This window comes from Halictus rubicundus, chromosome 15, assembly GCF_050948215.1.
Source record: "Halictus rubicundus isolate RS-2024b chromosome 15, iyHalRubi1_principal, whole genome shotgun sequence".
Taxonomy (NCBI): domain Eukaryota; kingdom Metazoa; phylum Arthropoda; class Insecta; order Hymenoptera; family Halictidae; genus Halictus; species Halictus rubicundus.
Window position 1 is genome coordinate 4,372,284 of NC_135163.1, and position 12,008 is coordinate 4,384,291.

The 12,008-nt window shown below is 42.0% G+C and overlaps 1 protein-coding gene across 1 annotated transcript in view; it reads right to left on the reverse strand.

Annotated features, from left to right (window-relative positions):
- Positions 1-272: 272 nt before the first annotated feature.
- Positions 273-12,008, reverse strand: part of LOC143361405 (uncharacterized) — a 34,555-nt gene continuing 22,819 nt past the window's right edge. Inside the window, exons 3-4 of the mRNA XM_076800771.1 lie at positions 1,979-2,662; positions 273-1,067 (exon numbers count right to left, since the gene is read on the reverse strand). Coding sequence (XP_076656886.1) covers positions 273-1,067; positions 1,979-2,662 — 1,479 coding nt within the window. The remainder of the gene's footprint in view (positions 1,068-1,978; positions 2,663-12,008) is intronic.

Here is a 12,008-nt window from a genome sequence, read left to right on the forward strand (position 1 = left end):
AGACATCAAATCAGCTGCCTTCTCTTGCGAAGGAAATAATTGACTGATCCTACCACGGCAGATCCATAGGGGCTACGAGGGAAGCTTTCAGTCGACTCTAAAAAGCAACCTTGACCGGAACACCACTTTCCGTCTGCGGCTCCGCTAGGCTTACCGCCACGCTGCATCCGTATCTTGAAGTATACTCGTTTCTACCAAGGTCCCTGGACCAGGTCCCGTTAGCTTTCATCGGACTCCAATGCATACTCCACGCCATCAGACTACTCGAATCACTAGCTCCCGCTAGCTTCCAACGGATTCTTCGATATAGGTGTCAGTATGCTCAGCTCCTGGTCCGAATTCGGCGGAGTCAGAGTGTCCGCAGGTGTCCTCGAGAGCAACCTCGACTGGCCAATCTTCGACTCCGCCGTGTTGCCCTCGATCTGCTCGTTGGCCTCCCCGGGATTGTTCACCGTGCACTTCTTGTAGTGGGTCCTCATGTTGCTGCTCTGGGAGAACCTGAGGCCGCAGTTCGGACAGGAGTACGGCTTGGTGCCGGTGTGGTAGTTTAGGTGGGTCTTCAGGTGATGCTTCTTGGTGAAAGCTTTCGAGCACAGGGTGCACTGGTACGGTTTCAGGCCGGAGTGGAGTCTGGTGTGCAGGGTCATGTTCGACCTGTCCGCGAACGCCTTCTGGCAGACCTGGCACTGGTACGGTCGCTCGCCGGAATGGGTCCTCAGGTGTTGCTTCAGCAACATTTTCCGCGAGAAAGCCTTGCCGCACTGTTCGCACTGGTGCGGCTTCACGCCCGTGTGGATCCGGACGTGCATGTTGTACGCGACCCGCTGGTTGAAGCTTTTCCCGCATTCCGCGCACCCGTACTCCTTCCGGTTACGGTGGATCTTCATGTGAGAGCTCAGATAGCCCCGGTCGTTGAAGTACTTGCCGCATTCCGGACAGGTGGCCGCGAACTCCCTGGTGCCCTCGTGAACGCTCCGGTGGTACTTGTAGTTTCGCAGCTGGGAGAACTGCTTGCCGCAGTCCGCGCAGCGAAATGGCTTCTCGCCCGAGTGCGTCCTGACGTGCACCTGAAACAGACCCACCAGGAATCGTCTTGGGACCACGGTGATTGATCGCGCCGATCACTCGCCCGGTCGTCCCCATCTGCCCGCGCCACAGTGGTCCGGATCGAGGAATTTATCTGTTGGATTCCGGGTTGTCGAATCGAGCACAACATTCTCTAACACTACACGTTAATCTTTCATCTACAATTATTGAAATTGTATAGATGCGTCCACGAGAAGCTATTCAACAATTTCTTCGGGTTATAGAGCGAAGAGAAAAATTCAACCCATCTAGAAAATCGTTGTTTATGTGTCTATCAAAACGAAAGACTCGAGGGGCGCATGATTTTGCATTAATTTGCACTTAACAGTATTTTCTTTCCCACTCTATTTTCCATCAGTCCCAAATACTAACCAGGATATATGTTTAACCCTTTGCACTCGGCGCTGTTTTCATTCTAAAACTAAATTTTTCTTCCGTCTTGGAATATTTTCATTTTATTGATACGAAACTGATCCGATTTCCATATATAATATCTAAATGTTTAGGAATCTGTTGAATACGAATTTTGTAATGTAACAAATACATTGTAATATTTTTTTTTAATATTTTTGAAATAATGCCACAACTATTTCCAGTGGTGCTTCAGAGTCACCAGTCGAGTGCAAAGGGTTAATATTTTATTTAAGCTACCTTCTTGAACAATTATTTTGCCAATGAATCATCATGCGAAGAACACAGTGACGATTAGTGGAGTTTCGTTAAACTTATGCATATCGACATAGAAAACCGTGTAAAAGTATTTTGTGAAAAATTGTCAGGTCCAGCCAGGTCTTAAGAGTGGCCTATTTCCACCACTGTCGTTTAGAAAATGAAATATCTATTGCCGAGCATCCTCCAAGTGGTGGAAACAAAGTGTAATCAGGTTGCATACCTTGAGGGAGGCTCTGGTAACGAAAGTCTTGCCGCACTGATCGCATCTGTGCGTTTCCTGGCCGGCGACCGGCCTCCCACGTTGCGGAACATCATTGCCGACGATAGCATCGTTGTTGTTGTTGTCACTATTTACGATTACCCTCTCCGCGAGCTTATCGTCCTTCTGCGCCGTCCTCTTCGACCTTTCGACTTCCATATTAGCGAAACGATCGGTCTTATCGTTGGACTCGATCGTGTCGCAGAGTCTGCTAACCGGATGAGAGATTTCTGGCTTTTGAGGCGGATGGGACACCGTGTGACTATAGTAGCTAGCTTTTCTATTGACATTCGGCTGAACGTTCTCGTTGCTGATCAACGGAGGCCTCGTTGTGGTCGATACAATATTGTTCTGCGGTTGTGAAACTGTGTCGTTGACAGGGACATCGTTCACCATGGACGGAACAGGCTCCACGGTCGGATATGGGATTTGTGGTGAATAAAATTCACGGTGTCTCGCCACTGGCGCTGCATTCGCTTCCAACAGCCTCGGACCAAGGTTGTACTGCATCTCTCTGCTGGCAGGAGCTTCCACGCCATAGTAATTCACCGAGGGCGCAACGGTTTTCGCAAACGGAAGATGAGGGTCGCAGGGGGCTGCTACCGGTTGCTGCACTTCCGGTGGACGAAGACTCTCCCCGATTTCCTGCGACACGATAAAAGCAACGTTTCCTTAGTATTCAGTTAGACAATTACTCCCATTTTTTAAAAATCATTATCTGTGTGTTCACTAAGAGTCCCATAGATTTTAAGAAGCATGCGGTTCTATATTTATTTTAATATGCGATACGATTACACATATATATTAACTGATTTTAATGACAAAAACTTGGCATCTCTTCTTCGATTTTCTTTACGATTTAAAAATAAGTATAATTAATATAGAAACAGTAATTGTTACCCCCCAGTAATTGGGTCCCCTACCCTATTTAAAACTATTCAAAAAACAGAGGCAAAATCAGCATCAATCGCTGCAAAAACTATAAAAGAATATTTTGATGCAAAAAGATTGAGGAGTTATGTCGCAAAAAGATAGTGGAGCGGACAGATCGCAAGAAAAAATGGCGGATCGAAAGAGCGTGCAAAGGCCGCCGCTCGGCGGTCGCCATTGTCTTATTACGACTGATGACTATTATTTTGTATCGCGCGACCTACACGGACCAGAATAATTGCTCGAAAATAGAGCGACCAATGTAACGTGACTTTCGGAGGACTGCTCGACCATAAAATCGAACTTCTTGCCGGGCACCGTGAACTATAAGCGATTTACGATAATTACAGGAGCAACGCAATTAAATCACATATTCCGATCGTTCCCCTGTGATGTTTCCGGATCCACCGAATTACGGCAACGACTGAGGGATCTAATTAATGATCGTCCATCACACCATCGGTTCTTGTCGGCAACACGGTTTAATAATAACTCGTAAAAAGGAGCTTGAACTTTTTTAGCATTTCCGCGATCATAAACCGTCGAGATACGATACAGGAACGCGTCCGGTGCAGGAAAAATGCTCGAACGGGTCGGATTCCCACAAAGATGTCTCTCATTAGCAACTTGTTTATCGATGGTATTAATATCAACATTTTCCATGGTTAGTAGACTGTAGCGCATCTATAGCACCTGCGCTCGCCCACAACCGCCGCTATTTCGGGATCGTTTCAGCCCGTCTGAGGGAATCGCTTATGAGCTTTTCTCCATCCGGTTATCTTTCGATAACGGAAAGTGGGCGTCGGCGACTGAATTTTTGTTACGCAACGAGATGCAAGTGATTTGCTTCAATTTTATCAACTAATTCCGACTAATGGGCAGGCAAAATGTGCTCGAATTTTCCCAATCAGTTTATCTAACCGTGATCTCAAGCTGCAAACAAGTTACTTTGTCGAGATAATTGACCCGGACGCTAGTTAGTCGGATAAACGTTAGAATTTCAGCGAAATCTCGGTAACTTACTGATATCGTCATTAAGGACTTCGATGAGCATAAATATAGTAAGCGTAAATAAGTATCAGTACATCAATAAGTACAAGCATAGCGTAGAGACTTGTGAATTTCTAACATTGAAACTCGAATTTTCGGCATTTTCTCGGCGAAATCTACAGGATTACATTAAAAAGGGTTAAAAATTCATGGTTTCCGGAGGTGAAGTTTAACCAAAATCCGGAAAACAGAATCACTTTGTGGATAATTGCCATATCCCCCCCTGTTCTTCAGAAAATTCTTAGATATCCCTTAGAAGCCCTCCGTAAGGGTTAAAATAGCTTCATCGGTTCTGAACGAGAAATTAGGTGCGTATGAGCGCGTGTAAACGTTAATTAGATTCCAAGGAGTGGCACCTTCCTTATCAATTTCGTCCGTGTTTCCGTACGTTAAATTGGCCATTGCGAGTCATTTAATAAATTGCATGCGTGGCCCGAGGGAAACGATTAAGTGCATAGAAAGTAATTTCTGACGGTGGTCGGGTTCGAACAGGATCGGAACAGGTGCACGATCCTCGAATCACGAGCGACCTCGCGGCTGGAGTAGGATGGTCCGTTGGAAGACACATGGTTGGGGTTGCGCAAGGTCGTAAAGCGATCGGGAAAAATCTGGAGCATATCAAGGATGCACGTGTCGAAAGAGAAAACGCCACTGCTCCCGTGATTGCGTGCGCGGAGCTGAGATTCGCAGCTGGCAGAGGCGCCAGCTGGTAGCACCTCGCCTCGGAACAGGATCGAAACGATGATTCGGTGCAAGAAAAAAAAATAAGAGCGTGCGTGAAAGAGGCCCAGGGTACGCCCATCGGACCGTCCAGGACCGAAAAGGAAGGGAAGATTGGCAAGTCGAAAACTGAAAAAAGAAAGAAAGAAAGAAAAATGAAAGAAGAGAAACGAACGAGACAAGAGCAACGTGTAACTGATAGTTTCATTAATCAGGAAGACATCGCCTGACCATAAGCAGCTGACGGCAAACGTCTTATCACCTGGCGGCATCGAATTAATCCGGTGTGCTAAATGAGTTTGCAAAACCGAACCACATGCACTGATTTCTTCTTACCCTGTTATTTATCATTATCCGATGATTTCGTATTCGTTGAAATACGATTCGCGGAACGACCACCTGAGAAAAGTGAAAGAACACGGTCGTATTTTCTTCATTATTATAACGTTGCCCATTGATCAGCTGGAGTTACAAATTGCAATTTGAAGTGAGGCCGTTCACGGGACAAATCGGTAACAAATGTGACTGATGCGTGCTGCTTTGTCATAACTAGACAGCGCACCTTTGTGCAAAATAAAAATGATCCGCCCGAGTTGCAACAAACGGGAGTGAAATAGAAATTGATTCTCTTTCCTAATATGTTTAACAGGTCGAAAATAGTATAACAGAATTTTGAAATTCTTCCAATGTTTGTTACTGTTTTAGATTACCCGTTTTTGTTACAAACGCATAAAATCCACAGTCTAATAAAAAATTTATACGCGAATGGATATTGTCTCATCAATTTTCTCTGCCGCACATTCAGAAAAATGTGCAATTACTTTCTACGGAAAAGAAACGTCAGGAACCGAGCGAACTTTAATTATTGTAGGTTATTTCATAAAAATCGAAACGAGAGAATATCTTCATTTTTGTTAACGATACCATTTCCTGTGCTAAGCGATAACACATAATTTTCCCAATGTATACTTTTTCTTACATTTTATGGATTTTTGTGTGCCACGAAATGCATAAAGATCTGCAGTCTGCCTTTATGCCTAATTACCCGGTAATTAGCGACGTACGGATGAGCATATAAATACTTTCTCCCGTGACTGTGTGCGAGCACACTGTACCATAAAGAAGAGTGCCTACATATCCTGTTACATAAAAATACTGTTTTTACTTTTCGAATACGCTTCCGTAGCCGTGTTCTGCAGGAGAGCGCGTTTTCTAAAGGCAATAAAGTATTAAACGCGTAACAACATTTGACTTTTATAGCCGACGAAAAATTGAAAAAACAACGAGAAATCGATACTTGAAACAAGTTCGTACGACGATGAGTCCTATGGGACCGTGTTTTCGCGTTACGGCTTATTTGTCGTTGCAATATTCATAGCTCTCAAGCCGCGCTCAGGACACGCACGCGAGCAGGATAAAGTTGCTTTTCGTGTAATATTATGCTGCTGTGCGATTCGCGCATACTTGTCTTCCTACTACACTCGTACTACAAGCAGCATTCGATGCAACAATATATTCAAAACTTCTGCTCAACACTTCTTCTGCCTTGTGCGTTACTGTTTCTCGTAAGTTTCCTGAAAGAACCAGTCTCCCGAAGACGCCCATATATTCTTTGAAACGTTTTCCTGTCGGGCGAACGGTGATTCGAAAACCGTTCGCTATGCAGTGTTGTCCGAGCTCTCGCGGCAATAGATACATTACGCTCTGCAAGTCCATACGTAAGGTGCACGTCGGCCGCAGTTAGGCTAACTCAATTTCAAAACGCAACAACGCTACGAGAAACACAGGCGGACCCAATAACTCCGACAATATTTCCGTTATTTCTAACAATACGAAAATAATGATATATACAAAAGTAGCACGGTATAGAGGCGGAAATATTGTGACGCAAACATTTTTTTTTATTTTTACATTTTTTATTTTGGGGACTTCAAGGTCACCTTGATTTCTTTTCATGGAACCTCCCCCCCCCCCGTCAACTATTAGATTTAGGACATATGAAGGTCAATACATGTTGATACTCGATACTTCATTTGAAGGAATCAAGGTGACCTTGAGATCTCCGGAACGTCTTCGCCCATATAAAATATGTTTACATCGCAGTATTTCCTCCTCTGTACCAAGCAAAGGTTTTGTGCACAATATTTTCTCGATATATGTCCACAACACGGGTCTACACAGTGACATATATCAGGTCCCACACGGGATATACCCCGCGGCAGTTTTGGGACTCTTATCGGCCAGATATTTGGGACATATATCGAGAAAAGACTGTACATCATTTTTTCGCAGTTATCAGAAATAACGGAAATATTCAAGGTGGTCAAAGTTGTTGGATCGAGGCTGATGTACTGGAATAATCTTCCTTCGATGAACGTAGCTTCCATACTAACTGTTTCGATCAATTTACATTACGGAATCATTACCGAACGAGAACACGCGATAGACACCGTGCGTGTACGTGTGTGTACGTTGTACCGATTATTTAAATGCAAATTCTACCATCAGCAAATGTAGATAAGATACGCCGACGTACTACATTGCAGTTTTATCTCGGAAAACAGTTTATGCGCGATGAAAATCTTCTCGATTGGAAATTCGAGGGAATCTTCTAGTGTCGCTTGATTAGCTGAATGGAAAAATGTTTAGCTAGAAAGTTGCTGCTAACGTATTCTATAACATTGAGAAGGATTTATCTTAATTAACGGTAATTTGCCACGCATTGCTGAGCCAAGATGACACCACTCCGCTCACTGGGAATTTTTCGAGGAGGAATAAAATGGCACTCGTCGAATACACTCGAAGGTGATCCAATTTCTGTTACTATCAAGATTCGAAAGAATTTATGTGACAAATTTCGATCAAATCTGGTACTAAAATAAATATTTTTCAGGCGTGGGAAGAAGTTGCCGAAAAGGCAGGAGGGAGTTATAAATTATATACAGCCCAGGGTCCCCCTTTGCGGTAAAAAAAAATAAAAATAATTTAAATGGAAAACCTTAAGGAAATTATACAAAAATTTTTTTTTTAGTTAATTTGGGTTAGAATCGAGTAGGCCTCCAAACAGTGTTGACGCAGGGCCTCCCTCTGCGGTAAAAAGAAATAAAAATAGAAACAATTTAAATGGAAAAACTAGGAAATTGTAAAAAAATTTTTTAATTAATTTGGGTTAAAATTGAGTAGGCCTCCAAACAGTGTTGACGCAGGGCCCCCCTTTGCGGTAAAAAGAAATAAAAATAGAAACAATTTAAATGGAAAAACTAGGAAATTGTACAAAAATTTTTAGTTAATTTGGGTTGAAATTGAGTAGGCCTCCAAACAGTGTTGGCCCAGGGCAACCTAATTAACGGTCCCCGCCGCTGCACGGGGACGCCTCCGTGTTTCGCGTCTCTATTTTGACTCGCAGATCCCGCAAAATCGTTAGATCTTTCATTTAGATCGGCACCGGGCTCTTATCGATCGATCCGGCGTGCCGGACGCGGAACAGCGAATGCCACTTATCTAGAAAATATGTACAGAGGATCGGCTGTGTGTTTCTGAACGGAAAGGGGTCCAGCTGAAGAGCCGGCAGCTAGGACCCACTTACTCTTCGTCGACCTTTCACCACAAACGAAAGCACGAACCGTCGAACGTGGCCGATGCACTGTATTTAGTTAGTCATTGTTCAAAAAGTTTCTGGAACTTTATCAGCAAAATTTGTTGATCAATTGTCTTCCGAAGTCGATGGTATTCCCTTCAAAGCACAGTCCCACGAATAAGATGCAGGGCACTCGTCCCAATTACTGTGCCATAAAAATGGTTAATTAATGAATTATTTGATTTCATCCGTTCAAAATTTATATTGATCCTCAAACTCTTTCTTTTCATTGGAATAATCCAAGTTAAAAATGTTAACGTTTCACAATAATGTCATTAAAATAAGAAGAAGGGTTCCTGTTCCAATTAGTGGGCCATTAAACAAATTAGTGTGCCCCCAGTTAATATATGCTCGGCCATGTTTACGTGCCTATATGAACACTGTTACTCTGAACCCTTAAAAATTGTTATTCTTGTTAAAATAAAATAATGGTAACTATTAGTTTTTCACCCCGTATGTCCTTATAGTTTTTTTTTCTCTTCGAGAAAAAGATTCAAATTTATCATTTACAATAAAACAGCTCGAGGTATATCCCCCCTTGTATATCGATAACGAAGCGAAATAGAAAAGAAACTCGTTGTTATGTTGTGTGCTACTCTTGGCACCGTGCAACTTTCGTTTCAAGCATTTTTTCGGATAGCGAATAGTTTTTGCAAGTAATTTAGCGGAAGACGAGCAACGGCAAATATTTCGCGCGGGTCCCGAACGATGCATAAATTCTGCCCGCTGCGCCGATGCTTTGCAACACTGGAACGAGGACGATCTCGAACGCGAGGAGACGGGTAAGCGTTACGCAATGGCCGGAGCTTGTTCGAGAGATCATCAACCGGCGAGCAGCAGAGAAATGAAGAGAGAAAGAGAGCCGGGGAGAGAGGAATGTTCCACGTAATCTCAAACTGTAAAGGGAGCCCCGAAGGAAAAAGTAGATTGAATAGTTTTCTACGAAAACCACTATCGATGGACGCCGACATGAAAATGGCGACTTTCACCGGGATCAATTACTAATCGACGGACTGCGGACATTTATACAATTGCACAAAACCTCTAATGAAATATAATTTCATCGATTTTCCATTTCCTTGCGGCGCAATCGGGCCGCCGACAAACACCTAATTCGATGTGTTTGAATCTATGAATATGGTCAGGCGAAAAAGAACATTTTTTTCAAATCAGATTTTTCGATTTCGACTTGAGATTTTTGAGATATCAGAGGGACTAGTTTACTAACTGGTGTATAGAAAAAAAAATTTTGGAAGAATTGAAATTGGTCGGAATTGCAGAGAAAATATCGAAACTTGTTTTTCACAACTTTCTTATGTGGGTCTATCATTTGAAAAATACGGTTTGTCAATCTGTGTCAGAAATTTCAGCGAAATCGATCAACGTTGCTACCAGCGACATTTCAAGATGAGAGCTTGGAGGTGAAAGTTGCAGATTTTCGACCGATGTTGCCTTTATGTGATGATTTTTAAATGTTTTTAGTGCATTACAAGTTGAACGATTTTTATGAAATTTTTATAATCTATAATTGACACAGATCTATAATCAATTTTCGTTACTGACTCGGATGAAAAAGTTGTGAAACCAATATTTACTTAATACAGTATTAATATCAAATATTACAATATTATTTTTACTTTTAATTTTTTATATTTATTTCTTTATTCAATATTTACTTTCTTTTACAATTCCGGTCAATTCTTTTTTCTTCAACTTTTCGTTGCACATAATATAGTAAATTCTGAATTCTTGAAAAAGCTCAAGTCGTGTGGTCCACTTTTTAGAAAGTTACCTTATTTTTTTCAAGAGTGTGCCAAGACTTTTTTGACTCGCTGTACATCACATTTTATATCGACATTAACGCCTAGCATCGTTTGCCGACAACAATTAATCATGCCGCATATAGTCGCTCGCGAAAGTGTATATTGAAGCAAACAGAATATATTTTGATCGAATAAACATTTTCTAAAAAAGAATATCAATTAATTCGTCGGGTTTTATAAACGTTTAAAGTTGATTTTTCTCAAAAAGACATTTTTGCTTTAAACAGGCGCCGTTTACTCGTTCTTCAAAATTATTAAAAAAATCGTCCGCTACATTGAAGATAATCTACTTTTGTTTAAACTAATACAAACATTCTTTATTTTTTATATTCCAGTAACACTTTTACCCCTGGGTGCAAGCTACCAAGATTTTGCTGGATTTAGTTATTCAATGTAATAAAACAAATATTAAAATAAAGCCAAAATGCTGCTTAATGTTCCCCCCAAAAAATCGTTTTTTTACAGTATCTTTATAAGCGAAAAAAAATGTTACATTTACTCAATTTTATTAGGCTAACAGGGCTGCATACCCCCTTGACTGATTTGAAATATTCTCGGTGGATAGACCTAGACTTTTGAGACGGACTGTATACACGCTGTAAACATGCGTATAAACAAGTTGTTTAATCGATATCGTTAGGTGGTCCATTCTACGAATACAGTGTTCATTCCGGCTATAAAACCCTCGTCGATTTCGAACGATTTACACTGCCATAAAACCGTGACGTGGGACGTTGATTTGAAAATATGCTAGCGATCGAGCAGCTACTTTATACATTTCCGGAAACTCGGGAAATCGACTGGTCGTTCGACGAGTCTCGGCGTTCCGCGCGATTTTAGTTTAATTAGTCGTAATCCGGCGGGAAAGATGCGGTCTGCGCGCGGCAAATATAGGGCGGATTCTCGAAGAGCCGTTAATTTTTCAGCGTAAATCGAACCAGCTGACATTTCCACGACCATAAACGAGGAATCCCGCGCCGGGAATCGTTCAAATTACAGCTCTACCCAATTATTAGGTCAGATCGTTTCCATTCCCTCCGAGGCGCGCGTTCGATTCTCAACGTCAAACCGGTATCGACACCCGAGCCTTCGTAGAATCCATATTCATACTTGCAACAATATATCATCGATACACAAGCCGTTACCAGACAAATTGATCGGTTTCATCTTCTATAAATATCGTGCTCGAACTCCTCGAAATGACGACACGTCTCTTGCGCCGCGAGTATTCAAATTAACTGATTACACTACTGTTGTTGCGCGCGACTCGACAGTTTTTAATTGCATTGCATTTTAGAGTATTCACTCTTTTACTTAAACTAGCAACAAATAAGGGCAGTGAATTGAAAAAGTATCTAAACATTTCTGATTTCCGAAAAATTGTCGATATTTGAACAAAAACAGTGCTTACTCGATATATGTCCGAAACACGGGGGGCCAGGGACATATATCGCCCAGGAGATACTATTCTTTGTAGAAAAGGACAGCGAAGCTCTAGAGATCTCGGTTATGGCCCCTCACGGAGTATACACCGCGGCATAGTTCTGGGACTTTTATCGGCTAGGCATTTGGGACATATATATCGAGTGAACACTATAGTAGAAAATCAAAGCTTGAAGCTACGACTCTTGCAAACGAGCGTTTATTTTCCTCCAAGATATTTTTATGTGACGTAACACTTTGGAAACTAAAGACCGATTTTTCCAAAAAAAAAACTAAAAATTTTCAGAATAAAATGACTGATAAATTGCAAGAGCAGAAGCGTCAAGTTTTACAACGAACCCAGTTTTATTGTCGTGCTATTTTTTTCAACCAAATTATCACGGTTTAA